An 18,933-nucleotide genomic window follows, 5' to 3' on the forward strand; every position below is an offset into this window, starting at 1 on the left:
CCTAGAGATGAGACTCTTGGGAGCCTGAAGCTGGGGGGCCTATGGCCACAGGGAGCCCGTAGATGGGGATGAAGAGGCCCAACCCCAGTGGGAAAGCGGCAGGTCGCTGTAAGAACAATCGGAGGAAAAACCTGGATGAGGGGGAAGGGCTGGAAGAAATGGGAGGGGAAGGCCAGGCACTGGTGGAGGAAGGGGCGGGCAGCAGCTCCACCAACAGAGAGGCTCTGAAGGGCACTAAAGGTCCTTTGTCGGGGCCCCCACAGGAGAGAGGCCTGGGCCACCTCCCAGGAGGTCTGGGCTCTGAGGTCATGGCCAGCTGGGAGGGATGTGGACCCACCGGCCCTCTCTGACTTCCTCCGGCCTGCACAGGGCCTGGGGCTCTCTACTTGTGGGTTTTTATCCCCATCCAAGAGCAAATGAGAAGGGCCAGCACACAGAGCTGAGGGAGCTGTGGACCCCACCACTAAGAAGTGGCTCTCGCATCATACTTACCATTGGTATATAGATTTCTCATGGCCCGTTTCCAGCAGATGCTGGACATGGTCCTGGAGAAGGGGAGCCTTTTGCTAATTTGCACAAAGGCTCAAATATGGGTAAGTAGAGAGGAGTCAGAGATTGAGCAACATGGCCAAGGTCATCTAGAAGGGGAAGATGGAGGTGGGATTGAACCCAGGTGTCCTGACAGGAGGCAGCCGTCTGCAGGTTCCTTTGAGAGCTGGCCCTGCCAGCTGGGACCTAGTATAGTAGCCCCAGGTCAGCCTGGTCCCCTGCAATTCCTTGCTCCTGTCTCTCCGGGCTCCACCTGAGGCCAAACCCCCTCCTTCAGCAAGCACTCCCATCCCTCAGCCCTTGAAGACTTCCTTTCCCTGAGCACTTCTGAACAGACTCTTGGTACCCACCAACTTGGCCCTCAATCATATTCTGAAATTTGGACATGGAAAGAGCCTGGGCTCTGGAAGCAGATGGACCAGTCTCTGGCCCTTGGGCCAGTTAACCCCTCTGAGCCTCAGTTTCCTCATCTGTAAAATGGGAAGAATAACCCCCTACCTTGGAGGGGTGATATTAAATGAGGTGATGTATGTCAAGTGGCACACAGTAGGTGCTTCAAAGGGGACAGATCCCAGGGCTGGGGACTCCTTCAGGACAGGGATGGCTAAAATATGTCTGTGTACCCTGGCCTCATCCTGCAGAGCATAAGGTGGTGCTCGGTTATGGTGTGAAGAACAGAAGAAGGTGCGAGCATGCCTGATGCGGGGAGGCTTCAGGCCACCAGTGCACAAGGCCATCCTCCCACACAGACATAGCCTCAGGCTGAGCCTGCGGCCTTGAGGAACCAAGGGAAGGAGCTCCTGTGATACTCCGCCCCCTTCCCTTCAGAGCCCCAGCCACCGAGCAGAACAAAGGTCAGAAGTCCCTGAGCTGACTGGGCAGCAGCGGGCACAGGGGAGGGGAGAGCAGCTGGGGAAGGGGACAGGCCCTGGCTGGGAGCTGGGAGGGGGGGCTGAGGGAGAACCCCAGGGGCCCAAGCCCCAGAGCCTAGGGCATTCAGCCCCACTCCTCCTGCCTCCTCTCCTCCCGTGCTTGTCCCCACCCTCCAGGAAGACAGGTCCCTCCAGCCCGCGCCAAGCAATGGCGTGCCAGCGTCCCAGAGGCCACTGCTTCTCCTCCCTGTCTTCTGCTGATTGTCTCCTTTTCTCCTCACCCCTCTTCATCTCTGTCCCGCCCAATCCAGAGCCTTCTGCATTCAGAGAGAAACTGAAGGAGCTTATGAGAAGCTGGGGGGTGGGGGGGTGGCGAGGGGCAGTCACACAGCCCGGGGCTGCAGCCACAAACCCTACACAGGAAGTGTGGGGCCAGGCCCCAGCTGCAGGTGGCTGCTCCCCTCAGGCCCCTGCCAGGATGTGCACAGACACCGTTCCCGCTCCTGGGGACCCTTCCAGTCTTGGCTCTGTCACAGACCTCAGATTCACAGGATGGCAGAGCCAGTGCTGGACTCCTGATCTCCCCTGTCGCCCCCGAGGCAGGGACTGCCACTGCAGCCTCCGGGAGAGGTGCCCACCCAGCTTCTGCTCCTGCACTCGCCCTCTGGATGCTGCATGGTCCTCCTCTAGACAGAAAGTTCTTCCTCCTAAGACAGCAGCCGGATAGGGACACACTGCCTTGGGAGCCCAGGGACGCGGGCTTCGAATCCCGGACTGGCCACCTACTAAATGGGTGGCCTTGGAGGAGACAACAGCAGGTGGGCAGGCTGCACAGAGCAGCAGGACCTGAGTGTCCCACCATCCCTCCCTGATGTGCCACTGACATCTACCTCCACAACTGCCACCTGCAGCTGTTCCTCTAACACCACACAGAACAAGTCCAGCAAAGGGGCAAGAAATATTGGGGTCAAATGGCCAGGGCATGGGAGAGATATGACCAAGAGTTGGATTTTCATTCTCAGCCTTCCTCCCCATTAGCCGCAGGGCTGTGGGCCAGTCACTGAGGACCAAGCCTCAGCTTCCTCCTCCATTCACAGGGATGACATCACCTCTACCTCACGGAGGGCTGCCAGGCCCGCATGTGATTACAGATGTAAGCTGTAAGTCACCAAATCCACGATCGTTCCTATAATTATCATCTCGCATCTGACAGCCCTTTAATTATGTGAAGACAGTGATCAAGACGTCCCCCGCCCCCTGCTCTACAGCACATTTTTTTCCGGCTGCTGAGGACAGCCGGTAGCTCACCTGCCCCGGGCCTGGGGTTGGTGCTAGGGTCGGCAGGAGGCAGAGGGCAGGCCCAGTTCTGCAGACTGCTGTCCTAGAAGCAGGCAGGGATGAAGGAAGGAGACCCTGGCACAGCAGCTGCCCCATGCCCCCTCCTAGCCCTGCACTGCTGGCTTTGGGGGACAGAGCCCTGCGAAGCCAGAATTCACACTCGGGTCTGAGTGCCTTCAGCATCTTCAGCTATCCCAGAGCAACAACAAGCAGGACAGGTAATTATCCTTGTCTGACCAAGGCGGAAATTGGCTCAGAGGGGCAAGGCCTTGGACCAAGGTCACCAAGTGAGTCATAGGCAGTGCCAGGCCAGGAACTCTGGAATTTCAGTTAGAAAAGAGTTCAGACCTCATCTCGCCTCATCCTCTACAGGCCCAGTTCCGAAATGGAAAAACTGAGACCCAGAGAAGGGGGATAGCCTGGAAGCAAGGACACAAGATTAATACATGGGAAATTAGTACAGAAACGATGGAGAATCCAACAGATGGTGTCAGGACATCTGGACATCCATCTGGTAAAAAAATTAGACCTCTACCTCACACCCCATACCAAACCAAATCCCAGAAGCTCCCCTCTCTCCTTGCCACCACTCTCTTTAGTGACCCTAGACACATGCTGAGCCCTGCACCATGCAACGTGAAGGAGGCCTGGAATCCCCTCTGAGCAACCCCCACAGATTGCAAGGCAAGTCCAATCCCAGGAATCAACGTGGCAAATGGGGCAAGCATGGGCTTCTCAGGAGTACAGGGCCAATGACAGGAGGAGGAAGTATGGTCTGGAGGGCTTCCTGGAGGAGGAGATGTCTGCTGCAGAGTTGGAAGGAATGGGCTTGCTGGGATGACAGGTTAGGGAGCCTGGACTGGGGCACACAACTCGGCAGCTTTTGCTTGGGGAGCTGGCTTCTTTTCCTCTGGGCATATAGAAGCTTTCCCTATAGAAGTATTTATCTTCCTATATACTGTTTATTGTCTTTTATTTGATCATTTTACTTTAATTTTTTTATTATGCTTTTTGTATAAAAATTTAAATTTTCAGGATGCCTGGGTGGCTTAGTTAAGTGTCTGACTTCAGCTCGGGGCATGATCTCAGGGTCCGGGGATCGAGACCCACATCAGGCTCCTGGCTTAGCGGAGAGTCTGCTTGTTCCTCTGCCTCTCCCCCAACACTCGTACCCTCTAACACACTCTCTTTCTCAAATAAACAAAATCTTTAAAGAAAAAAAAAATTTTTTTAATTGTCATGTAGTCAAATCTACCCCCTCTTTTTTTTTTTTCTAAGATTTTATTTATTAATTCACGAGAGACACACACACAGAGAGAGAGAGAGAGAGAGAGAGAGGAAGAGACACAGGCAGATGGAGACTCCAGGATCACGCCCTGGGCCGAAGGCAGGCGCTAAACCGCTGAGCCACCCAGGGATCCCCCCTACCTCTCTTTTTCTTTATAGGTTTTGCCTTTGATATTGTGTTTAAGAAAGGTAGCTCAAGATTATATATATGATTCTTAGCTTATCCTGGTAATTTCTTGGCTTAGTTGTTTACCTTCAAATCTGTAATCCACCCAGGGCTGTGTACGCATTTGCTACGGCTCCGAGTGAATGTGTGTGTGCCTGGAGAGAGGGTGGAAAGCCATTCGTCTCAAGCGTGAAGATTAGAATTCCTTCTACTCTCCATCTTTCCAAGTTGTTTGAATTTTCTCTAACAAATCTGTGCTTCCTAAATAGAAAAAAGGAGCTTAAAAATAGAAAAAAAATGCATTTTAATCCATCTGGAATTTATTTGGGTTTGAGGTAAGAGGCAGAGATCTAATTTTACTGCCACCAAATGGATACGTCAGCTGTCCCTGCACGGTCTGTGAAGTCTGCCATCATTTCCGTGTTCATGTACCACACGGCACATCCTCACATGTGCATGCACCGCTTCTAGGCGTTCCAGTCTGTTCCAAGGCAGCCCTTGCCCCGTGGGTGGGTGCTGCCTGCGTTCCTTCCTCGTGCCTGAGCTCAGCTCTCTGCAGCGCCCTTGGGGTCCCTAGTCTGCTTTACCGTCCTCAGCACCACACGGCCCTGCAGGGACTGGAGAGAGAGACTGTGGTGCGGGGTGCCTACCCACGGAGTCTGCCCGTGCATAGGCTAGATCTCAGGCAATGCTAGCTCCTCCAGTCCTCAGCCTGTTTCACCCTTGCCACATGCCAAATGGGGGGACTGAAGCGCCCGAGAAGCCAGGGAGATGTCAGCTGGGAAGGATACAGGGAGCTCTGGGAGGGGAGAGACACGCAGGATTACTCTGGCCCTGACCCAGGAGATTTGGGGGAGGGGGTGGCCTGGGGAGGTTTGAGATGTACTATAGCATTAGGGCCAAGCAGGGAAAGGGATTAGAGTCTCCACCCCCAGCCAGCTCCTGACAGCCTAAGAGGCCAGACTGATCTTTCTGGGCTACAGAGAGCCAGGCAATTAGGCTTGTGTGTGCCCCTGCTCCTGCTGGGTGCACTGGGAGGGGCTCACGAGGCAGTAGAATGAAACTAGGCCCAGCCAAGGGCACCCTGCCTCTCCGCACCCATCCCATGGGTTGCATCAGCCCATGGGGAGATAGCAGTGGAGGAGCTAGGGGGCCTTAGGAGGGATTAGCCTGAGCTCTTAGAGGGCCTTGCCAAGGCCACAGGGGGGTGGGTGGCAGAGCCTCCGGCTGCTGCCCTATCATCTCCTGCCCCTTCCAGGCTCCCTCAGCAGACACCCAAGGTGGTCACCGAATGTTAGGCGCTTCCCCTGCAGTGTGGCATGGGCACGCCAGGCACCCTTGGCACCATTCAGCAAGGAGCTAGGTGGAGTGCAGGGGTTCCCAAAGGCCGAGATGGCTTGGCCTTATTACAGCGATAAATCCTCCGCGCCCTTCACTGCAACAAACCAGGGCTCCACCAGCCTCTCCTCTCTCTCATGGAGGCAATAATATCATCTCCTATTTTCTTATCATAGTGGCAACCCTGCAAGGCTTAAAGGATAATACAGGTCTTATCCACATTTTATTTATTATTTTATTTTTTATCCCCTTTTTTGGAGTGGGAAAACTGGACACTGAAAGGCGCCCCCGCCCCTCTGACCTGCTGGGCTCCTTTTTGCCAAAGCACCAGAGAAGGGAACAGCCACCCCTTTGAAAGTTTATAGGGTAGGCACGTTTTCCCCAAGGTTGAGACAGCAGTCTCTTGTACAAGACATGAGGTGCACTGGTACCCCTTGGGGCATGAATCTGTACCTCCATCTAACCCATAAGCAGGCTGAAGCCCAGAGACAGTCTGGCCTTGCCTAGGGTCACACACTAAGTCACTGATGTAGGCAGGGAAGAGTTTAGGGCACAGCTCCCTGGGGGATGCCCAAGCACTTCTGGCTGACTCCAGTGACACCCTGGAGCCCATTGCAAAGGCTACTTTATCGAGGGAGCCCACCTGGATTCCCAAGTGGGATCCACTCTCCCCTATAGGCCCACCTGGTGGTGACAGGACAGTGAGGTTGGAAACCAGATGGGAACCTCCACCCTCGTGCTCCTGCCCACCCACCTGCAGAGTCCAGTCTCCACTCTCAGGGTGGCCTGGGAGGTTCCATGGTGAAGTCCGCACCCTCATCTGCCAAGCACAGCCAGGAGCACCAGCAGACAGCATGCACCTGTCCACACGTATGCTTGCCCTCTCCCGGACCACCCAATACCCCAGAACTCATCGGAGGTCTTCCCTCTCTGGGCACGGCCAGCAGGATGGCAGGTCCCTAACTGGCTTCTTCAGTACTCTTCAGCACCCCGCCTCAGGCATCCTGCCGGCCTTGCCCGAGCCCCAGGCCCTGCTCTCACAACACTGAGTCCTTTGGGAGGCACAGAAAGTCACAGTGCACAGGAGCAGCCAGATTGAAAGTGCCACGGGAGTCCAAGGGAGGGGTACCTGGTTCTTTTTTGGTTTGAGGGGGATAATTCTCCAAGAAGGCATCTGCCATGCACCTTGAGAGGTAAAGAGCGAAGGGGCATTCCAAGCAAGGGGGCAGCCTGAACACAGGCCTGGTGCTAGGGAGGGGTGAGGCTATCCCAGAAGGGGTGGGGCGTGGGGGGGGAATGATAGACTCCCCCCAGCGGGGGCCTTCCTGTGTGGCTACAGGGCCTCTGGTCATAGGAGACAGACCACTGGGGGAGGGGAAACATAGTTGTGTCCCACCCTCACTGTGCTCTTCCTGAACTCAACGGAGACCACTCTCTCACTAACCCCCCCAGAAACAGATTGCTTCCCCACTCCCTCTCTGGAGTGGCCTCATCCAGCTAGGCTAGAAACCATGGGGTGATGGGAGGGAGGCATCGTCAGGGACTCCCTTAATCTCTTCCATCTCCAGACTGTTGATTACATCTCCCAAGTCTCTAGAATCCCTCCTTTCGCCAGGAATCTGCACACGCTATGCCCCACCCCCACCACCCCCCCAACCCCCACCCCAGGTGAGGCCTCAGCCTCCCTACCTGGCTCCCTGCTGCTCTCCCCACCTCCACCCCCACCCTCCACGCCAGCCCCTCAGTGGAGTCTCCAAATCACCAGGCTGGGCCCTGCACAGCCTGAGTCTGACGGGGCTCCCTCCACCCAGGATGGGGAGTAGGCTCCTCAGCACAGCCTTAGGCTCCCCTCCTCACATGGAGCCACACTGAGGCCAAACTGCTTTCGGTTCCCAAACAAGAGCAGCTCTGGTATCCCGTGCCTCGAACACTTCCCCGTCCGGCTAGACAGGACTAACTCTCAGACATCAGCTCAGGCAGGCCCTCCCGTAGGCCCTCCCGTCTGGGGCTTTCCTGCTTTCCTGGGCCTCAGCACTGATCACACTGGGTGGCCTGGGTGTGTTGGTGCTTGTTGATGAAATAAGGAATCGGTGCATCGCAGACAAGACTGTTGGTGGGGGGCAGGCGGGGGGCACGGGGCTGGGGATGCAAGCGGAGGGCAACGCACACAGGCTGTGCCTCCAACTCCGTGGCTCGAATATAACACTTATTTTGCCCAGAGCCTAATCCGTGAGGCGGAGGGGTCACAGGAGCTTAAAACAGCCCTCAGAAGGCAAAGGGAATATAGAAATACAGGAGAGGGCAGCCGGGTGGCTCAGCGGTTTAGCACCGCCTTCAGCCCAGGGCCTGATCCTCAGGACCCGGGATCAAGTCCCACATTGGGCTCCCTGCATAGAGCCTGCTTCTCCCTCTGCCTGGGTCTCTGCCTCTCTCTCTGTGTGTGTCTCTCATGAATAAATAAATAAAATCCTTTAAAAAAAAGAAATACAGGAGAATTGACAGTCCCTGTCTGTCACCTTCAGTGACTTGGGCTGGGCGGCTCCTCCAGGGTCTGACCTATATGCCTCTTGCTACAAGAGAAGCTGGTCTGACACAGTGCTGCCTCCCACAGACACGCGGTCTTCAGGGGGCCCTGGGGGACAGCCTGAGAACTGTCTCCTGTCCTACCAAGTCCTTAATTGGCAGTATTAGAGTAATGAGTCACAGACAACAACCAATTCATTATCTCCAGTTATAAAAAGCTGCACTTCCCCTTCCTAGCTGTCGAGTGAGCCAGCCTCCTGCTGCCAGGCTCTTCCATTCCCCAGGGGCTGGGGGCAGAACAGGCCATCTCACCTCTCAGGTCTGGTCCTCAGTTTCCTGTTTCCTTATTTGTCCAGAGTGTGTCCTGGGGGTGGAGGGACAGTAAGAGCAAAGGCCTGGAGGAGGTGGGAATGCATCAGGCTGGTGGGGCGGGAAGGCTCAGGCTGGGGGGTGGGAAGGCTCAGGCTGGGGGGCAGCAAGGAGGCTGCTAGCTCCTATGCAGAGGAGGGGGCTCCTCTCCATGCCCCAGGATCCACTCCAGTACTGCAGGGCCCGCTTTTCATCCCTGGACCTCAGAGGGCTCCTAGTCTGGCATCCGAGCCACTCCCACTCTTGCTCCTAGTCCCGCGCTCCTCCCCCATCCCTCCCCCATCGGGCAACTTCCCAAAGCTTCCTCCGGCCCCTCCTTTCTTCCCCTTCTTGCAAGTTCTCATTTAATCACATACTCCTCCCCTTCGGCCTTCATCCTCCTGAAGCTCCTGTTGTAAAATCCATCCTGGACTTCAGGTGTGACACATGGCTTAAGCCTTGAGTTCTAACTCATGGGAATCATAGTTAAACCTGCCCCACAGGGCAATGCAAGTAAGCTCTCGGCTCTGGCATACAGAGAGTTGGGTTCCTTCAGAGAAGGTACTCAATAAATGTTAACTGTTACTCTCAGGCTTTATTTCCCAGCCTGAGCAGGATCGTGATGAAATGCTTCTGTGACTTACCACCAGTCTGTTGCCCCATTACACAGATGAGGATCAGAAAGGTCTGGCTTCACAGAAGAAAGCTTGTCTGAGTTGGGAGGTGCTGGGGGAGGCTCCCTCAAGAGGACAGGGAGGGGAAGGGTCCCATCCCCAAAGTCAGAGGGGCAGGTGAGGATGAGAAGAGGCACAGGCCCAAAGTTGAAGCCCCTGCCCTTTCTGGGGGCCTTTCCTCTACTGCTTGGCAGTGCTCCTTTCACACCCTACCTGTGCTCCCAGAGCTCCCTCCAGGGCCTGTTTGTTCAGCAATGCTCATAGAGCACCTTCTCTGCATCAGCCCTGACTGTGAGCCCCAGGTGTCAGGCCAGAGAGCCCAGCCCCCATCATGGTCCTCACCTGGCCATCACAGGAGGGACTGGAGAGAAAAAGGAAGAGGGGAGAGGCAGAGACAAAGGGTGAGCAGACTGAAGCTAGAATCCAGGAAGTGGGCGGGTAAGCGGGATGGGGTGAGTGACAGGGAAGGGGGAGGATGCTCTTCCTCAGCTGGGAGTCGCAGTGGGTCGCCGGAGGTGAACTCAGCCCATTCTGCATTCTGTGAAGGCCCTGACACCCAGAGCTGCTGCAACACGCTCTCCCAGCCAAGCTGGCGTGTGGCCTCCTGCAGCCCCTACTGCCTCTGTTCCATACCTGGCACCCCCGACACAGGCATTTGCAGACAATATAATACTGCTTGGGCTCCCAGTCAGCTCAAAACCGGCTTCAGCCCACCACTTCCTCACCTGGGCCCTGGGCTGGCCTCAGCCAAGATTTATCACTTCCTGACTCTGAAGCCTGGGATGGGTCTGCCCGGGGCCTACCCTGGGGTGTGAGATGTGCTGGGAGCTCTGCCCTCCTCCAGCAGCTACTCGGATGGCCAAGGGGCTTGCTGCTGGGGAGCTCAGCCATCCTTCCTCCGGAGCCATGGGACCAGCTCCCTCCCAGGGCCAGATCACAGCTTCTGCCCCGCATCGGCGCTCCTGGCTTCTCTTACCCCATGAGAAATGGTGGAGATGACATTAGCTCGAGGGCTTGTTGGGAGAAACATGAGAGTGGCCATGTCAGTGCCCAGGACTGCACGTAGCACCCAGACACTGGGTGCCAGCTGCCTGCCAAGCTCTGGCCTTTCCCGACACGGGGCGGCCCTGCTGTCTGCCCTCTGTCTCTGGGGAGAATGGAGCAGAGTATACAAGGAATTCTGAAGTCTTGACCCAACCCCTCCTCCATTTCTCAGAGGGAGAGGCTGAGGCTCCTGGAGCTGGGAATGAATTGACTTAATGACCAGTCACTGCCAGTGCTGTACCAGTCACTCAGTGCCATTAGTGTGTGCCATCCACCAGCAGTTCCCTGAGGGGGGGGGGGGATGTTTTTGCACAGGTGAGAAAGCCAAAGTCAAGTAGGTACAAGTAGAAGAGGCACAGTTTGGCCTTGAGGCCTGCCTGGCTCCCGATCTCATGGCCTGCACCCCTGTGGGTAGATCCCCCAAATACATAAGATGGAAAGGCTGTGTCCGGCAGGGCCAGAGATGGGGAGATTGGGGCTGCCGCCTCAGCACTGCAGGGACCTGCCCTGTGGCCTTGGGCAGGCCCCTCCCTCCCCCTCGCCTCAGTTTGGCAAGTCCCCTTCTCTGGGTGGGAGTGGGGACATGGTAACATGTCAGATGATGTGCTCACCAGGTGGCACCTGCTTCTCACCACTTGGGGGTCATGAACCTAGGCTCCTGACTCAGGCTAGTGCTCTGTTGCTCCCCAGCATGTGCAGGGAAGGAGGATGGGAAGGTGGATGAGCTTCCCAATCCTCCCCATCCAGAGAGCCTGGTGATACTTGGCTTCTGACCTCAGCTGCCACCCACACCCTTGGCCGCTCCATCCTGTTTCAAGGCTGGCTCAAGGTGGAGTCTGGCTTCTTTGTTTAGACAAGCAGGAGAGAGGAGGAAAGCTGTTTTCCAGGCAGCAAAGCTTTTAGATAAACACTATTTATCTCCCTCCCTTCCCTCCTCAAGGAGTTGGGTTCCTTCAGAGAAGAAACTAGATCCAGTGGCTAACAGTACCCCAGGGACGGAAGCACGGGCTCAGCTCAGGGGCTGGCCTGGGGTGTCAGACATTGAAGGAGGCTTTCTTTATCCGGCTGAGCACCTGCTGCCAGCTCGGACAGGCCTGTGGCTCAGGTGGCGGAGCCCTGCTGCCAGGTCGTGGCCCTGCCAGCTCCCAGGCTCCAGGATGGCCTGGCCCAGTTCCTCACCCTCCCCTCCAGCCGCCTGGCCATCTGCCTGCCTAGCTGCCAGGAAGCTGAAAACGTCTGCTCCTTGGGGGTGAGTCCTTCCTCTTGGGGTGTCCCTCCTGGAGCGCCCCTTTCTGCTCAGACCTCAGGAGTAGCCCAGGAACCATGTGTCAGAGGAGAGTTCACCTCCTCCGTCCTGCATTCCGCTGGAATGATCAGGGCCCATTTTACAGAAGGGGAAATGGAACCCCAGAGGGGCAGTGACCCGTCCAGAGCCACACACAGATGACAGAGCTGAGACCCTGCCCCCAGGGCCCAGGGCGCCCTAGGTCCTCTGGCCCCATCCCAGCACAGCTTACCGGTGTGGTGTCATCGTGGGACCGCTGGTAGCGCTTCCAGCGACAGCCGTAGATGCCGGTGAGGCAGGAGAGGCACAGCTGTGGCTCATAGTACTGCAGGGGCTGGTGTCTAACCATGCTCTTGCCTGCCGCCCTGGCGCCCGTTCCTCAGGCGCCCATGGACGCCCCGGCTGGTCCTGCAGGAGGAAGCACAGGGCCGTGAAGCAGGGGAGGGGCAGGGACTCGGCCCCAGACACAGCAAGAGTCATTGTCGCCCAGTTAGGTGCCAGGCCCCCCACAGGGCCCTGCCTTGAGGCCTACACAGAGGCCCGCGCACTTGCAGGTCCCTCAGGACAGTCCCTGCCCTAACAGGGAAGTCACCCCCCAGCCACACTTGCTCTGTACCTGCTGCTGCTTCCTCTGCCTGGAATGCTTTCCCCTTCAAGCTCCACATGGCTCTTTCCTTCCCCTTCTCAGGTCTTTGCTCAAATGTTCTTTTCTCAACCAGACTTTCCCAGGCCACCTTCTATAAAACTGCCAACTCCTTCCCATACTTCCTCAGCCATTCTCAGCTTTATTTTCTCAATCGTGTCCTCCGATGCACTTTATTTAAAATATACCAGGCACTGTCTGAGCACTGTATACCTCGGGGGCAGATACATGTCCCAAAGCCGTTTGACAACTGAATACACTGAGGTTCGGGGAGAAAGGGACTGTGCCTGGCATGGAGTCAAAGACCTGGCTATGGCCAATCTGAGAACCTGCTCTGGTGTCCCGAGTGCTCATTGCTTTGGGCTCAGCGAGTTCTGCTGTGGTTGCTAGAACAATGAGAGGTATCTTGTGGGCTGAGTCGCTGCCACCAGGAGCAATGGCCTTGGCCCTGTTTGGCACCCTGGAGATGCCTGCTGGGGACTCAGCCGCTTGGGGCTAGCATCGGTCAGTGTGGCCACCTGACCGCCGGCTAGGGCATCTCACGCACCCTGATGTCAAGCATCATCTGACCCTTGTCGCCACTGTTCTTATCATCCTATCTTACAGGACAAGGACCCTGGGGTTCGGAGCAGTCAAATGATTTGCCCAAGGAGTCAGAACTCAAGTCCAGGTCTATGGGACTCCAGAAATTTGAAGCCACATGTTATATATTGGGTCCCGTCCTAGGTGTTGGAGACAGTGTGAATGGGACAGGCTCACTGATGTCCTCGGGGCCCCACAGGACCAGTGAGGGACAAAGCCAGTCACTTACTGTACACCAACTCTTATAGTGACCCTATGAAGTATTATATTTTTACTGAGATCACACTCACCAGCCAAGAAATTCACCCTTTTAAGGGGTGCAATTCAGTATTTAGCATATTCAGGTTTTAGTGTGGTCATGAAGTTGTACAACTGTCACCACTGTCTGATTCCAAAGTGTCTTCATCATCCCAGCAAAACACACAGACCCAGACCCATTAGCACCACCCGTTCCCCGTCACCACACCCCGCACCCCGGCCATGCCCCCTCCTAATGTACTTTCTGAATCTATGGATTTTCCTGATTCTGGACATCTTGTATCACTGCAATCATACAATATGTGACCTTTTGTGTCTGGTTTCATTCATTTAATAGTATCCTGCATTCCTTTTCAGGGCTGAGTTACAATTGTATGAAGAGACCATTTTATCCATTCATCAGTTGAGGGACATTTAGGTTGTTACAACTTTTTTAGTTGTTAGGACTAACACTGCTAATGCACAGGTTTTCACATGAACATATTTTCATTTCATTCTTGGGTACATTCTTTGGAATGGAAGTACTGGGTCATGTGGCGACTCCATATTTAACCTTCTGAAGAATGGCCAAGGGCCGTTTTGCCAAAACAGCAAAGCAGCTGCACCATTTTACATTCCCCGTGTAAAATCTTTATCACCCTCACTTTCCAGATGGGAAACCTGAAGCACAGAAAGGTTTAGCCATTGCCAAAGGTCACACAGCAGAGCCTGTCAGTCCAGCTCCAGGGCTGTGCTCTAAACCCAGGGTTGGCAAATTATAACTCATGCACCAAATCCGGCCGGCCACCTATTTTTGTATAGCCCACAAGCTAAGAATGGTTTTTCTGTATTTTTACAGTTTGGGATAAAAAAATCAAAATAAGAATATTTCGTGACACATGAAAATTATATGAGAGTCAAATTTCAGTGTCCATAAATAAAGTTTTATTGGATGCAGCCACGATCATTTGTCTATGTACGTCTATGGCCACTGTAACAGAAACTATAGTGGGGGAGACTGGTTATAACAGAGATTAAATGGCCCACAAAGCCTGGGACTCCCTGCCCAGTCCTTGGCGGGGGCAGTGTGCTGACCCCTGCACTAGCGAGCTGGCCATAATGGCTCATGAGCTGGTATCTTGAAGAGGTAAAGGCAGGCTGTGGGCACTTAGCATTGTGCATGTTGGGTCAGGACATGCTTCCAGGAGGCAGCAGGGAGTTGAGGGCTGTCTCTAAGTGCCCCAGGGGCTCCTCCAGGAGTCAGGCTGGGCTCCAGGTCCACCCACTACTTCCGCCTTGGCCTCACTCAGGGCCTCTACCTACCCCCATCCCCACCCCATCCTCCACCAAAGGTTAACCTCAGCACAGAGATTATAGCCTCTGGACAGTAGGAGGGGAGGAGACGCATTAGGGCCTTGCTGGGAATATCGACTGACTCGGAGCCTCCTAATTGCTGGGAATTGTCTGGTGTAGTCTCTGTGCCCGTGGCTCCCTGGGGAGGCCTGTGGACTACGGTGCAGCTGCTGAGGGCTCTCGGAGCCAAGCTGAGCCCCGGGCTTAGGGGCAGCATGGGATGGTGTGCTGTTGCAGTCTGTGCATGGGATTGGGGAAAGGGGAGAAAGAGGGGCAGTTTTGGGGGGGCTCTCTGGTTTCCTCTATTGCACTCCAGAATTGCTCACAAATGTACTCCCACATTCACAGCCTTCCAGATGGGGTAGAAGGCCAGATCCCACACAGCCAGGGAGCCAAATCTTACCCCACCTTTGCTCTGTGGTTGGGGCCTCTAGGGTTCTTCCCTGATCCTTGGTTTCTCAATCTGTAAAATAGGTAACAGCCTCTGCCTTGACTCCTATAGGAGACTAGATTATTGGAGGGGAGGGGTTGCCTGGAGGGCACATCCCTGCAGTGACTGAGGTACAGCAGGTGGGCATTCTGTGAACAGGAGCCTCACACCAAGGTTCCCCCGTTCTCACAAGCCTTTCCCAGAACCTGCCGAGCCTGGGACTGATTCCCATATGTCCTCTGCCCTCCGCTGCCCCACCCCCACAAATTGAGCATTACAAGGCACCAAGAATGGAAATTCCATCTCAGATCAGGAAAGCAGAACTGCCTGCACTAGGCCGCAGCCCTGGGCTCAGCTGATCTTGGCTCTAGGAGTTGCCACCCCTCTCCATCCCCACCCTGCCCAGTGAATTTTCACACTATTCAGAACTGCAGGGAAGTCTTGAGGAGGCAGACCTCTTCTCCCTCCCCTGCATGTTCTCCTGGGGCTTTTTCGTCCACTCCCAGGGCTTCAGCTATCAGGTGTGGCCAAGCCCACTCAATATCTGCCTCCCGACCGAGGCAGCCAGCGGCTCCTGGGGTGTCATCCAGACTCTACAGACCCAGTACAGACCACATCGACCTCCTTACCCCGCAGCCCGCTTCTAACACCCCTCACAGCCTCTTCTCACCAGCCCCTTGGCCATTGGCCTGGCCTGGGTCTCATCTCTCCCTTAGACAGGCAATCCTCTGGCCTCCCTCTGGGGGCCCCACCCCACCTCACCTGTGGCCCTCGTGAGCTCTTCAACAGGCAAATGGCCAGGATGTGGCCTCTGACACTTCTAGCCTCACCCTCCAGAACCTGCTGTCCCTTCTGTTGATTAACACCTCCCCATGCTTCAAGTCTCAGCTCAGATGTTACCTCCTCCAGGAGCCTCCCCTGAGCTCCAGGTTTGCTTCCAGGGTTTCCCAGCTTCCCCTGGCCCTGAGTATCCCGCAGTCCACCCCAGGCACCCCGTGTGAGCGCTGCTGACGGGCCTGCCTCCCCCATGGAGTGGCCTCGGTTATTCCCATGCCCTCAGTGGCCAGCCGCAAGAGGAGGGGGCACTGGGGACTCACAGGACTATACTTCTGAGGAGGCCCGGAAGTCCTGCTGTCAGAGATGTGCCGTTCAGACGCTGAGCAGTCGGACAAGCTCCCAGAGACCAGACTCTCCCCGGCCTCACCCGACACCTCCTCTTCCTGCCAGGGCTAATGACATTACGCAGGACTGCTGGATTTCTCCAAGCCACCTCCAGGACCACTGGTATCCGCCAAGTTCCCAAGAAATCCCGAGCCAGGAGCTCCTCCTGGCTCTGGGGTAAGAGAAAGCCCTCCCCTCTGAGCCCGATGTTCAAGGGTGCCCCTCAGTCCAGAGTTCCATTTTCTGTCGGAATTCCTGGCCCTAGCTCTAGGCTTTCACAGACTCCTGTTTTGTAGATGAGAGAGCCTCCAAGGAGTCGGGCCTGGGATGGAGTGAACACCTGCCATGGAGCAGGAGCAGGATGCTGGCCCTCCTGGGTCCTCTCCCATCCTGACACCCTGGGTACGGACCTTCTCCTTCCTTGCATGACCACCCTCACTGCCGCGGACCGTGCCGGCTGTGGCCCCCAAGCCTCTTCACTTCCCTGAGAGCGGAAAGAATTTCAGGCCAGGTGTCAGAGCCCGGGTTCCAGCCTGATCTTCAGCTGACTTGCTGTGTAACCTCAGACAGGTCACTAGCTCTCTCTGAGCCTCTACTTACCTGAGAAATGTGGACCAGATGGAGTGACACAAAAAAGGACCCAAGCAAGGGCGCCTGGGTGGCTTAGGCAGTTAAGCATCTGACTCTTGATTTTGGCTCAGGTCATGATCTCAGGGTCATAAGATCGAGCCCTGCACTGAGCTCCACGCTTGATGTGGAGTCTGCTTGAGATTCTCTGTCTCCCTCTGCCCCTCCCCCTGCTCGCTCTCTCACTCTCTCTCTCTCTCTCGAAATAAAGTCTTTTAAGAAATGTTTTGTAATTAAAAAAAAAAGGACCCAAGGTTGCAATAAGAAGAAATAAAACATGAATATATGCTGCAACATGAATAAATCTTAAAAACATGGTGCAGAGTGAAAGCAGCTACAGAAAGTGACATGGGTTATACCTGTGTCATCTCCTGATGACAATCTTTCAAAGTAGAGCTCCACAGACTTCTTTTACAGTTTGGAAATATAGGCTCAAGGTGAATGGATGAACAAACTAGTCCATCCAGACAACGGAATAGTTCTCAGCGAAGGCACCTGGGTGGCTCAGTTGGTTGGGCAGCTTCTTTTGGCTCAGCTTGTTATCTCAGGGTCCTGGGATCAAGCCCTTATTGGGCTCCCTGCTCGGTGGGGAAGTCTGCTTCTCCCTCTCTCACAACTTATGCTCTCTTTCTTAAATAAATAAAATTTTTAAAATCTTAGAAAAAAGGAAAAGTTGTCAGTGCTAAAGAGAAGTGTATGATTAAGCCACATAAACACATGAAGAGACCTAAAAGCATATTTTTATGTGACAGAAGCCAGTCTGAAAGGCTCCATATTGTATGATTCCAGCTACATGACATCATGGATAAGACAAAACAGTGGAAACAATAAAGAGATCAGTGGTTGCCAGGGGTTGGGAGTGGGAGAAGCATGGAAGATTTTTAGGGCAATGGAACGATTTTATATGATGCTATAATAATGAGCACATTTGTCAAACCCCACAGAATATACCACACCAAGAGTGAACCTTAGTGGAAACTATGACTTTGGCTACTAATATTGTGTCAACATGGTCTCATCAGCTGTAACAAACATACCACCCTAATAGAGGATGTTAATAACGAGGGCAACTGTGAGGTGGGGAGGGAGAGTATGTAGCAGCTCTCTGCCCTTCCTGATTGATTCTTCTCTAGACCTAAAAATGTCCAAAAAAGGGCTATTGGGACACCTGGGTACCTCAGCGGTTGAGGGTCTGTCTTTGGCTCAGGGTGTGATCCTGGGGTCCTAGGATCGAGTCCCACATCGGGATCCCTACAGGGAGCCTGCCTCTCCCTCTGCCTACATCTCTGCCTCTCTCTGTATCTCTCATGAATAAATAAACAAAAATATTTTTTAAAAAGAGGGCTATTAATTAAATATATATGTATTCAATTTAGATACCTATATCAATCAATTGATCAATAGCTAGATAGGCAGGCAGGAGAGATTAAGTGATCCACCCAAGGCCAAATGGCTAAGTGGGGAGAAGGGAAGACTTGAACCCAGGACTTTCCATGGCATCAGCCCCAGTGTGCCCACATTCCGGCTGCCTTCCATGTCTGTGTCAACCACAACGCCCATATTACTACAAACTGCACATCAAAGAGCCAAGCCCAATATTTTGGTTGGTACTAGGGGAGCAAAGAGGGGAATGGGGCCAAGTACCCAGGGGAAGAAAAGGGAAACCCCTGTCCTCACTGGCCTCAACCCCAGCCCAGCCTCGGGAGACCAGCAAGCCGGGTGACCCCACAAGCCCCTGGCCTTGGCTTTCCTGTTGTGTCATGGGATACATACCACCAGATGACCTCCCAGGGCCTTTCTGGCATGCACCCTAACCTTCTAACCCCTGCTCTGTCTTCATCCTCAGGAGAAAAGCAGAGATGGGGCAGCACAGGGAAGGAAGGACAAACCCCACAGTCCTTGCCTGGTCTGGGGGGAATAGCCCTCCCCTTCCCAGGACTAATGCTGGGAACCCTGAGCCTGCCACTGACCAGAAGAGTCCAAATGAGGATGAAAGCTGCAGGAAGGCCTGCAACATGGTTAGAGGCCTAGTTATCCTGAGCCCCAGGCTACCAGGGCTCTGCCCCTGCCTTGGTGCCTCCACTGGCTTTGACTGGGGACCCAGGTATAGGTAATCGCAGGCTGGATAAATCAGTGATGACCCCAACACTCCTTTAGAGTAAAACCCAAGACATGAAAGGCACAGGGCTATGAGGATGCCTCCTTCGTGCTCAGGGGACATGGCCTCGGAGGTAGACAGGGCTGCCCTGCAGCTCTTCCTCACTGCCCTGCCCCTCTCCCGCTCCCAGTGTGGGTGTGCCTGTGAAATGGCCTTAGCTCTGGGCCCCTCTGCCCATCTTCAAGGCCTAGAAACCCCTACCGGGCTCAGTTCAGCAGCCCCTCCTCCAGGAAACCCTCCCTGCCCGGGGCGAGGTCTCTTCTGGGTCTCATAACTCCTTTGCCTCCTTGGCCCCAGCACCGATCATTGCAGGCTGGC

At 54.9% G+C, this 18,933-nt stretch overlaps 1 protein-coding gene across 2 annotated transcripts in view; it reads right to left on the reverse strand.

The window, feature by feature from the left end:
* The window catches only part of GDPD5 (glycerophosphodiester phosphodiesterase domain containing 5), an 85,833-nt gene that overhangs the window by 31,003 nt on the left and 35,897 nt on the right, over nt 1–18,933 (reverse strand). For both annotated transcript variants that reach the window (XM_026010457.2, XM_026010455.2), the window contains exon 3: nt 11,657–11,832. In XM_026010457.2, the coding sequence (XP_025866242.1) occupies nt 11,657–11,773 (117 nt within the window). In that variant the 5' untranslated portion in view covers nt 11,774–11,832. The remainder of the gene's footprint in view (nt 1–11,656; nt 11,833–18,933) is intronic.

This window comes from Vulpes vulpes, chromosome 11 (genome assembly GCF_048418805.1).
Source record: "Vulpes vulpes isolate BD-2025 chromosome 11, VulVul3, whole genome shotgun sequence".
Lineage (NCBI taxonomy): Eukaryota > Metazoa > Chordata > Mammalia > Carnivora > Canidae > Vulpes > Vulpes vulpes.